At 41.4% G+C, this 18973-nt stretch overlaps 1 protein-coding gene across 1 annotated transcript; it reads left to right on the top strand.

Moving 5' to 3' along the window:
• The first annotated feature begins 796 nt into the window (after positions 1–796).
• AKAP4 (A-kinase anchoring protein 4) lies at positions 797–16948 on the top strand. Its single transcript, XM_052663809.1, has 6 exons — positions 797–814; positions 2938–3033; positions 12508–12558; positions 12783–12884; positions 14423–16564; positions 16793–16948. Exons 2-6 carry the CDS (start codon positions 2938–2940, stop codon positions 16946–16948), a joined length of 2547 nt encoding a protein of 848 aa, XP_052519769.1. The 5' UTR covers positions 797–814.
• The last annotated feature ends 2025 nt before the right edge of the window (positions 16949–18973 follow it).

The raw sequence follows: 18973 nt of genomic DNA, 5'->3' as shown, positions 1-18973 counted from the left end.
TCTGTTCATCTGAATTCTCTCTCTTACTTCAGTAGCCTGAATAAAATAGGTTTTGCCACCTCAAACAAAGGTCCAGCTCTGTTTGTCTCTGATGCCATGAACTGACAAGATCAAAATTGTACAGGAGGGTTAAGACATGTGATTTGAGGTAACAGATAAAAGAAGAAATGAAGGTAGAACCAAGGATTTGAAACTCTATGATTTAGGTGTTCATCTTAATTGATTTTTAATTTAGTTACATTTGTTCCCATGAGGTTAAGGTGAAGGCTGGTGGAGAAAGGTCAAGGAAAAACCAAGATAAGACTTGAGCACAATAAGAGGATTTGGTTACGGGCTAATGTTTCCAAACTGGGGCTAACCTGAAGGCATCTCAAAGTGTAATGGATATTGCTTTAAGAAATACTGTAGCCAGCAATCTGTCACTGACCATAATGGAAAAGAATAAGTGAGGCTCAGGTCTTTACATGGGTTGAGAAGTATGTGAAGGGCTGACGCTGACCCAAGTGGATTGGCTTTGGGTAGGAGGGGGTTAATTATGTCTCATGAAGAAAGGTTAAAGCTTGCTGGACCAAGTAGACACTAGAATCCTAAGGACAAAGTCCCTGACTGTGTTGTCACTGTTCTCCATGGAAACAGTGATGTCATGAAGTATAAGTTCTGGTACCAGTTGGAAATCAAGTCTTTAGGAGAGTATGGAGGGTTGAGGAAAGCAGCAACATCCTGAGCCACACTGAAAGGGTCATCACACCATCCAGATTTAGAAGAAAAAGCCACTCCAATGTCTCACAAAATAGCCTATTCTGATACTACAAAGGTAAGGACATCTTCTCCCTTCTTTTTGACTAGCTACTGGGATGTCTTAATGATGAGGTGAAACTACGAAAGGGGCTAAGGCTGCCTCAAATGTTCTTTCATATTTTTATTCAGGATACCCAGAAAGGACTTTAACATTTCTCTATTTCTACATAAATCCAAAGATTTATTGCCACATAACTCTGAATTTCTTATTTCCAAAGGGAAATGAGCTATGAAAATTAATACTGTTTTGCTCAGAGAGGCTGGTGGTCATTCTGTATATGAAAAATACAGACCCCACCACACTGGTAACTAATATGACTAGATGGTTCTGGAAGTCTAGCCTGAAGAGGAATGAGAAGGGGGATCTTAAGGTGCTGTGAACGTGAAGGGAGGCCTTAAGGATCTGTGAATGTGAAGGGAAGTCTTAAGGAGTTGTGAGTAGGACAAAATATAAAAGAATTATGTGTACCCTTCTGAATAGAACAGAAAAAGATGTGTTGTACAGTAGACAGCTTGATATGCTTTTGACATGGAGGGCTACTGAGTTTGCCAGCCTGCCCCACCTCTGCTGGGTTGCTATGGTTTCAGGCATTATGACTCAACAAACCCTGATGTTACATGCCAGGGTCAAAAGCAGCAGGGAAGGGCCTGGCTCCCTCAGTCTCATCCAACAGCTGACCGGGGTGGCAGCCAGCTGCACGTGCCCAAGAACTTGGCACTGCCCACTTCCATCTCAAGGGGCACATCTCCCTTCTAGGTGGCACATTTTCAGCCGAAGTCTAAACTAACTTCATTATCAAGGTAATGAGTTCATAAATTTTATTTTTTACAGTTTTTTTTTGTTTTTTTTTTTAGGATTTGGACTTAGGCTATATCCAAATCATGAGGGACCTCTGTGCCTCCCCTTTCTTCTTGAAGGGAGAGTCCAAGATCTTAAGGGAATGAGATGGAGGGGAGTGGAGAGAATGGCAAAGGGTTGAAATGTAGTAGTATCCTGTGAAAGGTTAGCCATCAAAAGATAGTTATTAAAATGTTGAGACTGAGAGAGGCAGAGGGAAGGAGAGAGAGGGAGGGAGGGAGGATGAGAAAGGAGAAAGAGCAGGGAGGAGGGAGGAAGGAGGAGAGAGGGAGGAAAGGAGGGAAGGTGGAAGGGAGGAAGAGAAAGAGGAGAAAAGGAGGGAGAGAAAAGTGTGGGAGGTGTCAAGGGGTTTGAAGGAAGTTGGCAGAGTTTATTCTCTCTTTCAAAAATAAAATTAAACTTTGTCCTATGGGATCAGGGTCTGATCTTCCCTCAGACATTTGTCTCTTAGTTATAGCTATTAGACTGAGCGGTCTCAATGTTCAGAAACTTGTTCTATATGTTAAAATCTTTATTCACTTTACTAGTATTGACCTTGGTCTTCTCCAGTGGCCCTATGTGGTAAGTATCATAGCTGTTAACCTAAGACATGGATTAGACTAGGCTTAGTTAAAATTCCGGAGAAGGCAATGGCACCCCACTCCAGTACTCTTGCCTGGAAAATCCCATGGATGGAGGAGCCTGGTAGGCTGCAGTCCATGGGGTTGCTAGGAGTCAGACTTCACTTACAATAGTGAGCGACTTCCCTTTCACTTTTCACTTTCATGCATTGGAGAAGGAAATGGCAACCCACTCCAGTGTTCTTGCCTGGAGAATCCCAGGGACGGGGGAGCCTGGTGGGCTGCCGTCTATGGGGTCGCACAGAGTCAGACACGACTGAAGCAACTTAGCAGCAGCAGCAGCAGCAGCTAAATTCAGTTAAAGGGAATGAGGTAAACTTGACTCCCCTACAGTGTGTAGACTCCCTTTTAAATTTGTTTCCCAGGCTGTCATTTTTCCTGACTGGCATTTTCCCAGGTCAATATGATACTCCCTTGGTTTCAAATAGTTGGTGTGGGGAATCTAAATTAAAGAAGACCATGGACTTAGCTAAAAGATCTTGATCTTCAGGTCCAAACATTTCAGAGTGTCCTTCCCCCATGGCTTACCCTATCTGTTCCCAACCTAAAACTTATATGAAACACAGATGGGTTTCAGAAAGCCCTCCAGGGATTCTTAACCAATTCAGTTTCTTAAAATCATATATTAGACTTTCAGATTTATTTTATTTCTCTTTCCAGATGTCTGATGATATTGACTGGTTACACAGCCGCAGGGGCGTGTGCAAGGTTGATCTCTACAGCCCAACAGGACAAAAAGATCAGGACCGGAAAGTGGTAAGGCACAAAAATGACTCCTACCAAGGAGTGGAAAGGATCGGTGTATGGGTATAGATATCCTGGAGCCCAGGATAGGCTAATGGATAGTGACCTCTCCAAGGATTCAAGCTCAGTAAGGTCTGTGGGGGATCAGTGAGGTCATGGATCACACAGTCACAATTAAAGGGCGGGGCCAGATGAGTGATGCAAAGGATCTTGGGGCGGGGTGGGGGGGGGCAGGCCAGGGAGGGAGGTTGAGGGGAGTGAGGGGTGGTGGTTGCCTAGTTACCAGCCTTCATTACCTCACACCTCTGAAGTCATAATGATGTTGCCTAGCTACCAGTAAGTTGCCCCAAAGCTGGACTCCATCAGGGGGGCAAAATACTTCATTCTATGTTTCCCAAACTAAGAGTGATTTAAATAGTACTTCATATTTTTTATCATGTTCAAGCACCACTCATACTGTTATTTAATATGTATTTCTACAATGTTTTTTTTAATTTATTTATTTTAATTGGAGGCTAATTAAATTACATTATTGTAGTGGTTTTTCCCATACATTCACATGAATCAGCCATGGGTATGTGTGTCCCCCATCCTGAACCCCTCTCCAATCTCCTTCCTCATCCCATCCCTCTGGGTCATCCCAGTGCACCAGCCCTGAGCACCTTACCTCATGCATCGAACCTGGACTGGTAATCTGTTTCATATATGATAATATACATGTTTCACTGGTATTCTCTCAGATCATTCCACCCTCGCCCTCTCCCACAGAGTCCAATAGACTGTTCTATACATCTGTATCTCTTTCACTGTATCACATATAGGGTTATCATTACCATCTTTCTAAATTCCATATATATGCATTAGTATACTGTATTGGTATTTTTCTTTCTGACTTACTTCACTCTGTATAATAGGCTCCAGTTTCATCCACCTCATTAGAACTGATTCAAATGTATTCTTTTTAATGGCTGAGTAATATTCCATTGTGAATATGTACTACAGCTTTCTTATCCATTCATCTGCTGATGGACATCTAGGTTGCATCCATGTAAACATCACACTGTGATCATTGGGGTACACGTGTCTCTTTCAATTCTGGTTTCCTCAGTGTATATGCCCAGCAGTGGGATTGCTGGGTCATAAGGCAGTTCTATTTCCAGTTTTTTAAGGAATCTCCACACTGTTCTCCATAGTGGCTGTACTAGTTTGCATTCCCACCAACTGTGTAAAAGGGTTCCCTTTTCTCCACACCCGCTCCAGCATTTATTGCTTGTAGACTTTTGGATAGCAGCCATTCTGACCTCCATGAGATGGTACCTCATTGTGGTTTTGATTTGCATTTCTGATAATGAGTGATGTTGACCATCTTTTCATTTGTTTGTTAGCCATGGTGGGATGTATGTCTTCCTTTGAGAAATGTCTGTTTAGTTCTTTGGCCCATTTTTTGATTGGGTCATTTATTTTTCTGGAATTGAGCTGCAGGAGTTGCTTGTATATTTTTGAGATTAATTCTTTGTCAGCTGCTTCGTTTGCTATTATTTTCTCCCATTCTGAAGGCTGTCTTTTCACCTTGCTTAGAGTTTCCTTCGTTGTGCAAAAGCTTTTAAGATTAATTAGGTCCCATTTATTTATTTTTGCTTTTATTTCCATTACTCTGGGAGGTGGGTCATAGAGGATCCTGCTGTGGTTTATGTCAGAGAGTGTTTTGCCTATGTTTTCCTCTAGGAGTTTTATAGTTTCTGATCTTACATTTAGATTTTTAATCCATTTTGAGTTTATTTTTGTGTATGGTGTTAGAAAGTGTTCTAGTTTCATTCTTTTTAGCATGGTTTTCTTTTCAGTTTTATTCATTTATTTATTTTACTTTACAATATTGTATTGGTTTTGCCATATATTGACATGAATCCGCCATGGGTGTACATGTGTTCCCGTCTTGTTGACCAGTTTTCCCAGCACCACTTGTTAAAAAGATTGTCTTTAAAGAGATTGTATATTCTTGCCTCCTTTGTCAAAGATAAGGTGCCCATAGGTGCGTGGATTTATCTCTGGGCTTTCTATTTTGTTCCATTGATCTATATATCTGTCTCTGTGCCAGTACCATACTATCTTGATGACTGTGGCTTTGTAGTAGAGCCTGAAGTCAGGCAGGTTGATTCCTCCAGTTCCTTTCTTCTTTCTCAAGATTGCTTTGGCTATTCGAAGTTTTTTGTATTTCCAAACAAATTATGAAATTATTTGTTCTAGCTCTCTGAAAAATACCGTTGGTAGCTTGATAGGGATGGCATTGAATCTATAGATTGCTTTGGGTAGTATACTCATTTTCACTCTATTGATTCTTCCAATCCGTGAACACGGTATATTTCTCCATTAGTGTCCTCTTTGATTTCTTTCACCAGTGTTTTATAGTTTTCTATATATAGGTCTTTTGTTTCTTTCAGTTCAGTTCAGTTCAGTTCAGTCGCTCAGTCATGTCTGACTTTTTGTGACCCCATGAATTGCAGCACACCAGGCTTCCTTGTCCATCACCAACTCCTGGAGTTCACTCAGACTCACATCCATCGAGTCAGTGATGCCATCCAGCCATCTCATCCTCTGTCGTCCCCTTCTACTCCTGCCCCCAATCCCTCCCAGCATCAGAGTCTTTTCCAATGAGTCAACTCTTCGCATGTTTCTTTAGGTAGATATATTTCTGCTGCTAAGTCACTAGTCGCAGCTGACCCTGTGCGACCCCATAGATGGCAGCCCACCAGGCTCCCCCGTCCCTGGGATTCTCCAGAACACTGGAGTGGGTTGCCATTTCCTTCTCCAGTGCATGAAAGTGAAAAGTGAAAGTGAAGTTGCTCAGTTGTGTCCAACTCTTAGTGACTCCATGGATTGCAGGCCACCAGGCTCCTCCATCCATGGGATTTCCCAGACAAGAGTACTGGAGTGGGGTGCCATTGCCTTCTCCGAGATATATTCCTAAGTATTTTATTCTTTTTGTTGCAATGATGAATGGAATTGTTTCCTTAATTTCTCTTTCTATTTTCTCATTATTAATGTATAGGAATGCAAGGGTTTCTGTGTGTTGATTTTAAATCCTACAACTTTACTATATTCATTGATTAGCTCTAGTAATTTTCTGGTGGAGTCTTTAGGGTTTTCTATGTAGAGGATCATGTCATCTGCAAACAGTGAGAGTTTTACTTCTTCTTTTCCAATTTGGATTCCTTTTACTTCTTTTTCTGCTCTGATTGCTGTGACCAAAACTTCCAAAACTATGTTGAATAGTAGTGGTGAAATTGGGCACCATTTTCTTGTTCATGACTTTAGGGGAAATGCTTTCAATTTTTCACCGTTGAGAATAGTGTTTGCTGTGGGTTTGTCATATACAGCTTTTATTATGTTGAGGTATGTTCCTTCTATTCCTGCTTTCTGGAGAGTTTTTATCATAAATGGATGTTGAATTTTGTCAAAGGCTTTCTCTCCATCTATTGAGATAATCATATGGCTTTTATTTTCCAATTTGTTAATGTGGTATATTACATTGATTGATTTGCAGATATTGAAGAATCCTTGCATCCCTTGGATAAAGCCCACTTGGTCATGATGCATGATCTTTTTAATGTGTTGTTGGATTCTGATTGCTAGAATTTTGTTAAGGATTTTTGCGACTATGTTCATCAGTGATATTGGCCTGTAGTTTTCTTTTTTTGTGGCATCTTTGTCAGGTTTTGGTATTAGGGTGATGGTGGCCTCATAGAATGAGTTTGGAAGTTTACCTTCCTCTGCAATTTTCTGGAAGAGTTTGAGTAGGATAGGCATTAGCTCTTCTCTAAATTTTTGGTAGAATTCAGCTGTGAAGCTGTGTGGACTTGGGCTTTTGTTTGCTGGAAGATTTCTGATTACAGTCTCAATTTCCATGCTTGTGATGGGTCTGTTAAGGTTTTCCATTTCTTCCTGGTTCAGTTGTACTTTTCTAAGAATTTGTCCATTTCTTCCACGTTGTCCATTTTATTGGCATATAATTGCTGATAGTAGTCTCTTACGATCCTCTGTATTTCTGTGTTGTCTGTTGTGATCTCTCCATTTTCATTTCTAATTTTATTGATTTGATTTTTCTCCCTTTGTTTCTTAATGAGTCTGGCTAATGGTTTGTCAATTTTATTTATCTTCTCAAAGAACCAGCTTATGGCTTTGTTGATTTTTGCTATGGTCTCTTTTGTTTCTTTTGCATTTATTTCTGCCCTAATTTTTAAGATTTTTTTTCTTTCTACTAACCTTACTAACCCTGGGGTTCTTCATTTCTTCCTTTTCTAGTTGCTTTAGGTGTAGAGTTAGGTTATTTATTTGATTTTTTTCTTGTTTCTTGAGGTATCCCTATATTTCTATGAACCTTCCCTTTAACACTGCTTTTACAGTGTGCACAGGTTTTCGGTTGTTGTGTTTTCATTTTCATTTGTTTCTATGTGTATTTTGACTTCTTTTTTTATTTCTTCTGTGATTTGTTGGTTACTCAGCAGCGTATTGTTCAGCCTCCATAAGTTGGAATTTTTAATAGTTTTTCTCCTGTAATTGACTTCTAATCTTACTGCATTGTGGTCTGAAAAGATGCTTGGAATGATTTCAATTTTTTTGAATTTACCAAGGCTAGATTTATGGCCCAAGATGTGATCTATCCTGGAGAAGGTTCTGTGTGCACTTGACAAAAAGGTGAAATTCATTGTTTTGGGGTGAAATGTCCTATAGATATCAATTAGGTCTAACTGGTCCATCGTATCATTTAAAGCTTGTGTTTCCTTGTTAATTTTCTGTTTAGTTGATATATCCATAGGTGTGAGTGGGGTATTAAAGTCACCCACTATTATTGTGGGTGACTATTATTTGTTAACTTCCCCTTTCATACTTGTTAGCATTTGCCTTACATATTGTGGTGCTCCTATGTTGGGTGCATATATATTTATAATTGTTATATCTTCTTCTTAGATTGATCCTTTGATTATTATGTAGTGTTCTTCTTTGTCCCTTTACACAGTGTTTGTTTTAAAGTCTATTTTATCTGCTATGAGTATTGCTACTCCTGCATTTTTTTTTTTTTTGGTCTCCATTTGCATGAAATATCTTTTTCCAGCCCTTCACTTTCAGTCTGTATGTGTCCCTTGTTTTGAGGTGGGTCTCTTTTAGACAGCATATATAGGGGTCTTGTTTTTTATCCATTCATCCAGTCTTTGTCTTTTGGTTGGGCCATTCAACCCATTCACATTTAAGGTAATTATTGGTAAGTATGATCCCGTTGCCATTTACTTTGTTGTTTTGGGTTTGAGTTTATACACCATTTCTGTGTTTCCTTTAGCATTTGTTGGAGAACTGGTTTGGTGGTGCTGAATTCTCTCAGCTTTTGCTTGTCTGCAAAGCTTTTGATTTCTCCTTCATATTTGAATGAGATCCTTGCCGGGTACAGTAACCTGGGTTGCAGGTTTTTCTCTGTCATCACTTTGAGTATGTCCTGCCATTCCCTTCTGGCCTGAAGAGTTTCTATTGAAAGATCAGCTGTTATCTTTATGGGAATCTCCTTGTGTGTTATTTGTTGTTTTTCCCTTGCTGCTTCTAATATTTGTTCTTTGTGCTTGATCTTTGTTGATTTGATTAATATGTGTCTTGGGGTGTTTCACCTTAGGTTTATCCTGTTTGTGACTCTCTGGGTTTCTTGGACTTGGGTGACTATTTCCGTCCCCATTTTAGGGAAGTTTTCAACTATTATCTCCTCAAGTATTTTCTCATGGCCTTTCTTTTTGTCTTCTTCTTCTGGGACTCCTATGAGTGGAATGTTGGGGTGTTTAAAATTGTTCCAGAGATTCCTGAGGTTGTCCTCATTTCTTTTAATTGTTTTTTCTTTTTTCCTCTCTTCTTCATTTATTTCTACCATTCTATCTTCTACTTCACTTATCCTGTCTTTTGCCTTCGTTATTCTACTGTTGGTTCCCTCCAGAGTGTTTTTGATCTCATTTATTACATTATTCATTATTGATTGACTCTTTTTTATTTCGTCTAGGTCCTTGTTAAACCTTTCTTGCATCTTTTCAATCCTTGTTTCCAGGCTATTTATCTGTAACTCCATTTTGTTTTCAAGATTTTGGATCATTTTTATTATCATTATTCTGAATTCTTTTTCAGGTAGACTACCTATCTCCTCCTATTTTGTTTGGTTTGGTGGGCATTTACCATGTTCCTTTACCTGCTGAGTAGTTCTCTGCCTTTTCATCTTGTTTAGATTGCTGTGTTTGGGGATGGCCTTTCTGTATTCTGGCAGTTTGTGGTTGCTCTTTATTGTTGAGCTTCTTCCCTGTGGGTGGGGTTGGACCAGTGGCTTGTCAAGGTTTCCTGGTTAGGTAAACTTCCATTGGTGTTCTGGTGGGTGGAGCTGGATTTCTTCTCTGGAGTGCAATGAAGTGTTGAGTAGTGAGTTTTGAGATGTCTATGGGTTTGGTGTGACTTTGGGTAGCCTGTATACCAAAGCTCAGGGCTATGTTCCTGTGTTGCTAGAGAATTTGCATGGCATGTCTTGCTCTGGAACTTGTTGGCTCTTGGGTGGTTCTTGGTTTCAGTGTAGGTATGGAGGCTTTTGGATGATCTCTTATCGATTAATGTTCCCTGGAGTCAGGAGTTCTTTGGTGTTTTCAGGTTTTGGGCTTAACCTTCCTGCCTCTGGTTTTCAGTCTTGTTCTTACAGTAGCCTCAAGACTTCTCCATCCATACAGCACTGATGATAAAACATCTACGTTAATGGTGAAAAGATTCTCCACAGTGAGGGACACCCAGAGAGGGTCAGAGTTACATGGAGAAGAGATGAGGGAGGAGGCAGATAGAGGTGACCAGGAGGAGAAGAGGGGGAATCAAAAGGGGAGAGAACAGTCTAGCTAGTAATCAATTCCCTATGTGCTCTCCACAATCCGGAACCCTCTGAGAGGTTCATGGAGTTACATAGAGAAGAGAAGAGGGAGGAAGGAGATAGAGGTGACTAGGAGGAGAAAAGGGGGAATCAAAAGGAGAGAGACAGATCTAGGTAGTAATCAGTTCCTTAAGTGTTCTCCACAGCCTGGAACACCCACAGATTCACAGGGTTGGGTAGAGAAGAGAAGAGGGAGGGAAGAGATAGAAGTGACTTGGGGGAGAAAAAAAAGAGTCAAAAGGGGGAGAGAGCAATCAAACCAGTAATCACACTCCTAAGTAAAAATGGGTACTCAAGATTGGATTCTTAAAGATTCAAATTTGATAACAAATACCACAAAGCAAAGATTAAAAATTTAAAGTAGAGGTTATACTCTCAAAAGTACAATATTAAAAAAACAAGACAATATCACAAAATTATAAAAAATATATATGAAGTTTGCTTTAAAAATAGGGTCTTTTTTTTCTTATGCAAGGTAATAGTAGGTTACAAAAATGAAAATTAAAGGAGTAATAGAGGACTTAAAGTTTTTTAAAAAATGTTAATTAAAAAAATGATAATAGTACTTATATATCTAGAAATTTTCTCTGGAGCTGTTGTGAGCAGTGTGGGGTCAGTTCAGTTTCAGATAGTTCCTTGTTCCAGCTTATACTTCTCAAGGTCTATAGGCCCCTTCCTATGTAGTCAGTGCTACAGGGTTTTAATCTGTTGCACCTGTCACTTCAAGATGATTCCCTCTCTTTATTTTGGCTTCTTCTGTTTGCAAGAGGGTATAGCTCGGGGGTAGAGCATTTGACTGCAGATCAAGAGGTCCCCAGTTCATATCAGAGTGCCCCCTGGTGACTTGCTTTATAGGGGCCCAGTGGCTCAGACAGTAAAGCATCTGCCCACAATGCGGGAAACCCGGGTTTGATTCCTGGGTCGAGAAGATCCCCTGGAGAAGGAAATGGTAATCCACTCCAGCACTCTTGCCTGGAAAATCCCATGGACAGAGGAGCCTGATAGGCTACAGTCCATGGGGTCACAAAGAGTCGGACACGACTGAGTGACTTCACTTTCACTTCTGTTTGCAGGTCTCTTCAGTGTCTAATTTCAGCCCTGACACAAGGGGGTGAAGGTGGTCACTTATTTAGGCTCACTTGTTCAGTTATGCTATGGGGAGGGAGGAACACTGCAAACAAATATCACTGGTGTGTGTGGGGAGTGCTCAGTGTCTCGGCCACACTGGGTTTGCACCCGCTCATAGCATATGTGCTTCTCCAGTCTACACTGCTAAGGCTTTAGGTTACTCTGCAGTGGAACTGAAGCGGGCCCTGGGTTACATGCACTTCCCAGGTCTAAGTCACTCAGGTTCAGGTTCTCAGGTATTCCACAAAGGCACAGACTTGGTTGGGCCTGCGTTTTGTTCCCTTCCCATTTTGTTCCCTTCCTAAGTCCAAGTAGCTCAGACAACGAGGTGCTTGGTGAGCACACTCTCCCCAGGTGCGGTGCATCTTATCGCCTCCCTGGTCCCAGCTGCTGGATTTCCTGGGTGGCAGTGGGCGCACCCTCTCAGGTATGCTGTATGTCTCTTCTGGGGAGCTGATCTCTGGCTACAACCCTCCCGGCAGATGTTAACTATCCAGAATCCCAGGAAGTCTTGGTTAGCTACTGGAAGCCTGCTTGCAGTTTGGTAGAGGATGCCATCTTTGGGGCCAAGTTTGCCCCTTTCCGGCTCTAGCTGCTGCCCACCTGTCTCCCTGCCTCCAGCAGGGTATGGGCCGATCCACAGCCAGCTAGCTCTCCTCTGGTATTCGCTCAGTCCTTTGTTCTCCTTTCAAAGACAATGGGCTGCCTTTCTGGGTGCCTGGGGTCCTCTGCCAGAGTTCAGACGTTGTTTTGTGGAATTTGTTCAGCGTTCAAATGGCCTTTCAATGAATTTGTCGGGGAGAAAGTGGTCTCCCTGTCCTATATTCCTCCACCATCTTAGGACCGCCTCCTCTACAATGTTTTAAAAATTGACTTACATTTAAAAATTACCATCACTCTAAGCACTGTTATCCATAATATGATAGATTTGATAATCTAGTATGTATTTTCCTAATGAATAACAATTTAAAAGTACCTATTAAACGCAAAAATTCTTATCCATGGGCCATCTAAAATCTATGTTATCAATAGTAAAAACACCACATTTTGGCAACAGTAGAAAGTGCTCCAAACTGAGAGCCAGTTATAATACAAGTTCTGCCTTTGAGTTTATGTCAGTTGGGCAAATCATCTCTCCTTTTGGTTTTCTCAATAAATGTGGGTGCTGTATTTTGAACTCTCTCTCTTTAACAAGTAAGTATTCTCACTTAGGAAATGTAGTAACATTAAGATTCTGTCTGCCTAATAAAAATTTGTCTGTTGTTTATTGCATACTTAGCTATATCCAGGCACTCTCCTAAAAGTTTTACACACACTATCTCAATCAGTTCTCACAAGAACTGATAAGGTAGGTGCTACTATCATCTTCCAGTGAAATTAAGGCCTTTTCTCTGGAATTTTTCTAAATTAACCTTCCTAATTTGATGCAGATATGCTTTGTCGATGTGTCTACCCTGAGCGTTGAAGATAAAGATTCTAAGGTGGGTACACTCTCCTCCCCTCAGAGTTGCAATGGGCGGGAAGCTGCCAAGAAGGGTTATCAGTGACAGCATGAGAAAGGGAAAGGTTGTGACAGAGGGTGGAAAGGTGGTGGGAACTCAGGTGGGAAGCCATCATTCTTGCTTTGAAGTAGTAGCCTAGGGGGCCAGATTGAAAAAAATCTCAAAACAAATTTTCACAAGAATCTTGTCTCTTAATTCCATAGGATGCTGCTGGTTGTAGTTCAGAAGGTGACTTAAACCTGGAGAATCTAGAAGAAAAAGAAATTATTGTGATCAAGGATACTGAGAAGCATGACCAGTCTAAGGTATAGACAGCCTCTGAATCTAACCTTTCTCATTCCCAGAGCTCACTGCTGAATCTGAGGGCTCTGGTTCAGAGATAGTAAGAGAACTATTGCCAAGTAGACTGAAACTTTTAATACTATGGCATTCTAGAGAACACATGCCTAAGTTCAGAGTCACGGTAAGCTCAATGCCCACAGTAAGTTCACAGTATCTCACAATGACGCTAATCACAGAGGCTCAGAATGCCCTTTCTTGATTTCAAGTAGCTCCTGCAAATAGAATCTTGCTGTGCTTTTCTTAACAAAGACATGGGCTTGTAAGCAGATCGTTTGCAATGTTCTTTGCTGGTTTGTAATGGACTTGTGTGTCTCACATTGCCCAGTGTCCAAAACAATAGAGAAGATATGGAGAAGAGAGAATCCACAACAATCAAACACTGCAGTTGCCTGGTCTCCACCCTGTTGTCTAAGAGATTACCTAGGCTAGTGGGTACCATAAAGTTTGAATCAATTACATTTGCATACCACTATCACATATGGAATTTTTTTGTTTTTGTGTAAATATCCCAAATTACACCTGGTAAGCTGGTTTGGGGTAGGCATTAGCACACATGATAATTCTCACAGTCCTAGAAGCCTAGAGTAGCTGATAATTGGAACAAGATATTTGGTTTCAGTGCAAAAGAGTTAAATATTCCTTGTTCTGTGTTCCTAGGCTCATATTGTAATCAGAAACATCATTTCTGACCCCAGATGCCTTTGAAGCATTTTTTACATGTATTATGATGAAAGTAGACTCTAAGGAAGGGAAAACCAGTTATAAAATATTCTCCAAAAGGTTTTGGGTTCAGTTAATGGTGGCCGACTTCACTTTGGGGTCTTAGTAGAAGGATACACCTGGTGTTTGTCTTTAAAAGAGGACCCCATATTTACAACACACAATGTAGGTCTCCTTGATTATAACTTAAGCTACATGTGGCAGTGACAAGCATATTAAGAGACACATTGATATACATGCATATTTTTACATTCACACATATGTACTGAATAGTCATACTACCATGCACATGTTAGCCTATACAGATGACATAATACAATGAGTATGATGTCAGCACATTATGACACATGTTACACACAGTGACATCACACATGTGCACTGACACACATATGCACACATACACACAGGCACATTTTCACACACAATATAAACTGACACATTCACACTCATGAGTCGATATATTAATGTGCATATACACACACAACAGAGACGCTGACACATTTTTGACATATTGTGATAAATTCACATACTCAAATGAAATAGACAAATTTATTGATAACACATTTAACATGTAGTTAAATGTACAAATGTATATACCCTAAGCTTTTGTCACTGCCACTTGTTCTTGAATGTGTATTAATGTATATAATTGTGTGTTATGTGCCCATGAAAATTCTAAAGGCCAAATCCTTAATCTGTGCAACTTCAGAGATATATTTTCTAAATAGAGGAAAGAAATACCTATCCAAACGCTTATGGATGGGTGTTGTTCTTTTTTTAGACGGAGGGATCAGTGTGCCTTTTCAAACAAGCTCCTTCTGATCCTTTAAGTGTCCTCAATTGGCTTCTAAATGATCTTCAAAAGTACGCCCTAGGTTTCCAACATGCATTGAGCCCCTCAGCCTCCAGTTGTAAACATAAAGTAGGAGAAACAGAGGGAAGCTGTCAAAAATTGCCTTCTGGGAACTGCTACAGCATCTATGCCGATCACCTGAACATGGATTATGTGAAAAACGAACCTCAGAGCCTACGTCTGGAAATGACAGCCGCCAAAAACACCAACAATAACCAGAGTCCTTCTACTCCACCAGGCAAATCTCCTAGTAATCAGAGAGCAGTTAACTCCCCTGATGGAGAATGTTCTATGGATGATCTCTCCTTCTATGTCAATCGATTATCTTCTCTGGTAATCCAGATGGCCCGTAAGGAAATCAAGGAGAAGTTAGAAAATGGGAGCAAATGTCTTCATCATTCGATCTATCCACCCAATGGGGACAAAGGGAAAAACAGCCCTCGCAGTGCTGTGAGCAAGATTGCTTCTGAAATGGCCCATGACGCTGTAGAAGTGACCTCTGCAGAAATGCGGGGCACTGGGGAGGAGTGTAGGGATGGTGGTCGAAAAACCTTTCTGTATAGTGAATTATCCAACAGGAACAAAGGTGGAGACAAACAAATGTGCCAAAGAGACAGCAAAGAATTTGCAGATTCCATCAGCAAAGGACTCATGGTTTATGCCAATCAAGTGGCATCTGATATGATGGTTTCTGTTATGAAGACCTTGAAAGTTCATAGCTCTGGGAAACCAATTCCAGCTTGTGTGGTCCTGAAGAGGGTGCTATTGAAACATACCAAAGAAATTGTGTCAGATTTGATTGACTCCTGCATGAAGAACCTACATAACATCACTGGGGTCCTGATGACCGACTCAGACTTTGTCTCATCTGTCAAGAGGAATCTGTTCAATCATGGGAAACAAAATGCTGCTGATATCATGGAGGCTATGCTGAAACGTTTGGTCAGTGCTCTTCTTGGTGAAAAAAGGGAAACTAAGTCTCAGTGTTTGTCATATGCATCCTTGAAAGCCAGGTCCCATGATGCCAAGTGCAAAAACCAAAGTCTTGAATTTTCAGCTATGAAGGCTGAGATGAAAGGAAAGGACAAATGTAAAGTGAAGCAAGAGGAATGCAAGTCTTTGACCAGTGCTGAGAAAGTCAGTGAACATATCCTCAAGGAAAGCCTGACTATGTGGAACCAAAAGCAGTGTAATCAAGGCAAGATGCCTAGCAAAACCTGTCCCCATAAGGAGGAAAAGAGAGAGAAGATCAGCCCTTCCACAGATTCACTGGCAAAGGATTTGATTGTCTCTGCCCTTATGCTGATCCAGTACCATCTGACCCAGCAGGCCAAGGGCAAAGAGGCATGTGAAGATGATTGTCCATCTGGTAGCACGAGCTATACGACCCAGAGTGCCCAATATGAAAAGTGCGGAGGTAGCCAAAATGCCAAGGCACTTTCAATGAAACATCTAGAAACTCGTGGAGCACCTGGACCATCCACCTCTCTGAAGGACAATCAACATCTGGATTCCCAGAAGCTGGATATGTCAAACATGGTTCTATCACTTATTCAAAAACTGCTTAATGAGAGCCCCTTCAACTGTGAAGATCTGTGTGAAGGTGAGAACAAACATTCCGAGGTCAGGACAAACAAATCAACCTCCATGTTCAAGAAGTCTGACAGAGAGGAAGAACAAGGCCAGGACAATCGAGAAGTTGACTTTGTCAGTGGGATGAAGCAAGTGAACCGACAATTTATAGATCAGCTGGTAGAATCTGTGATGAAGCTGTGCCTTATCATGGCTAAGTACAGCAACAACGGGGCAGCCCTCACTGATTTGGAAGAACAAGCATCCTCATCCAACAACTCTAATTTTTACCAGGCCAGTGGCTCCAGATGTAGTCATGAAGCTGGGATTTCTCAGAGCTCCCAAGACTCTAATGGACCTGAAGTCATCGTCAATAATCAATGCTCAACAAGCAGCTTGCAAAGGCAGCTCCAAGCCGTCCTGCAGTGGATTGCAGCCTCACAATTTAATGTACCCATGCTCTACTTCATGGGAGATGATGATGGACAACTGGAGAAGGTAAGCGATAGCGACACAACAAGGAACAAGAAGAAAGGGGGCTGGAATGGGTAGGGGCAGGGAGGCAGTATTGTACTCAGAGCAGTGCATTCTTTTTTCAGTCTATCTTTTCAGCCTTTAATCCAAGAATCATAGGCAGAAAGATGGGTGGGGTGTAGGTGACTTTCTCCCTCTGGGTCCTGGCTCTAAAAGCATCACATGATTCAAGCTATCTCTGCTCTCTCACAGCTTCCTGAAGTTTCGGCTAAGGCAGCAGAGAAGGGGTACAGTGTAGGAGATCTTCTCCAAGAGGTCATGAAGTTTGCCAAGGAACGACAACTGGATGAAGCCGTGGGAAACATGGCTAGAAAACAACTGCTAGACTGGCTGCTCGCTAACCTGTGAGCCAACAACTCCTTTGCCTCCTCTCCCTCTCCGTTTACTCCTTGCCCCCAGCAGCATTCCATCCCAGCTGAAACACCCCTACCATCAAGCCAGTGAACTGCACTCTACATGATTGTATTTCCCAATACATCAGCAGTTGGACTGTGCAAATACAGGGTGTCCCAACAAGCTGGGAAAGAAAATGAATAAAAAAAATAAAAAATAAAATGGTGCCAGTGTTTTCCTGGTTAGATATATCTAAGGCAATTGGGTCCAGTTTCAAGGAATGATGATACAGTGTTGGACTTGTGTCCATATCTCACCCTGGTTTATTTTCTAAGCAACCAAGACACAAGGGTATAACCCATGTCCAAGTTCCTAAGTCATTTGTCTTATCCAAATCTCAGTCCACAAGTTATTTAGAGGTTTGCCACCATGGCCTCCCTGTTCTTCCAGAATTATGCATATAACTTGATAATCCCCCTTATAATCCCAAGAATGCAGATTTCTTGATCACTTTTAAGAGTTTGAAGATAGGAGCCTAGATGAAAAACAAACTTCAGAAAGTATATTACTCATGCACACACATACACTCCCAGGGTCCACTACACATGGCTAAATCCCACCCAGAACTACATCAGGATCCAATCCTTCCCAACACACAAAGCTTCCTTATAAGTCATTTCCTTCAACTGATGAGATTTCCTTGTTTTACAGCAGTTTGAAAAAAATTTGCAGAGAACAAAGCTATAGAATGATAAATTCTTCACAGCCACCCTATGTGAATCGCAATATCTCCTTTGAGACTACCACTAAATTCCTAGATTTCTTGTATACTTCTCAAAAGTCCATCACAATGCTATAATTCATTACAAATCAGATCAAGACAGTGTTTCCAGCCCTGTGGTCCTCTGTTGCTAGTTTGCATCATTCTGGACTCAAAGCTTTGGACTCTTACTAGTTTCATGGCCTTAGAATCATCTAGGTAGACTCTGAGTCTTTATTTACCTGTAAAATGTAGACAGGGCTTCCCAGATGGCTCACACAGTAAAAGAATCTGCCTGCAGTGCAGAAGACGAGTTCAATCCCTGGGCCGGGAAGATCCCCTGGAGAAGGAGATGGCAACCCACTCCAGTATTCTTGCCTGGAGAATCCCATGGACAGAGGAGCCTGGCAGGCTATAGTCCATAGGGTTGCAAAGAGTCGGACACAACTGAGAGACTAACACACACACACAGACAACATAGACAAAGTTACCTTCCCTGTTTAAAGATTAAACTAGAGGAATAGATGTGATGATGCTCTGTAAAAAGAATCTTTTTTCTTTTTTTTTTCTGACGAAGCAAGAGACTGTTGAGGAGGGGCACCTGGGCAAAGAGCAGGAGGGTAAGGGAACCTAGGAAGACTGCTCTGCCACATGGCTCACAGTCTCCAGTTTTATGGTGATGGGATTAGTTTCTGGGTTGTCTCTGACAAATCATTCTGACTCAGGGTCCTTCTTGATAGCGCATGCATTCCTCAGCCAAGATGGATGCCAGCAAGAATTCTGGGAGGTCGGTAGGACATGTGGCATCTCCTTTTGACCTTTCCCAAATTCTTCCAGTTGATGGTGGCTGCTTAGTTCAGTGTTTACCAAGACTTTCTGTTGAAAATAACTCATGCAAATGGTTACTATGGTACCTGACCAGAGCAGATGATTTGAGTCAGTTTCCCCTCACAACTTCCCTTGAGAGACTTTATACTCAAGATAAATGAAAGTCACTCAGTCATGTCCGACTCTTTGTGACCCCATGGATTATACAGTCCATGGAATTCTCCAGACCAGAATACTGGAGTTGTTGTAGGAAGGGGGACACCTTCCAGGGCCTGAAACTGGACTCTTGTCTAACACTCAGAAATGAATTGTCTGAGGAGACTCATATGCTGACAAAGCAAGAGATTTTATTGGGAAAGAGTGTCTGGGTGGAGAGCAGTAGGGTAAGGGAACCCAGGAGAACTGCTCTGCCATGTGGCTCACAGTCTCAAGTTTTATGGTGATAGGATTAG

The sequence above is a fragment of the Budorcas taxicolor genome, chromosome X (assembly GCF_023091745.1).
Source record: "Budorcas taxicolor isolate Tak-1 chromosome X, Takin1.1, whole genome shotgun sequence".
In the NCBI taxonomy this organism is placed as follows: domain Eukaryota; kingdom Metazoa; phylum Chordata; class Mammalia; order Artiodactyla; family Bovidae; genus Budorcas; species Budorcas taxicolor.
The sequence above is the reverse complement of the archived record's forward strand: the minus strand, read 5'-3'. Positions and strand labels throughout refer to the sequence as shown.

What these genes read in the sequence shown, in the direction of transcription:
- AKAP4 (XM_052663809.1), top strand. Translation starts at nt 2,938, where the DNA reads ATGTCTGATGATATTGACTGGTTACACAGCCGCAGGGGCGTGTGCAAG. An exon ending in AAGATCAGGACCGGAAAGTG is followed by an intron (nt 3,034 to 12,507) that starts GTAAGGCACAAA and finishes AATTTGATGCAG; the next exon opens with ATATGCTTTGTCGATGTGTC. An exon ending in ATGATGGACAACTGGAGAAG is followed by an intron (nt 16,565 to 16,792) that starts GTAAGCGATAGC and finishes GCTCTCTCACAG; the next exon opens with CTTCCTGAAGTTTCGGCTAA.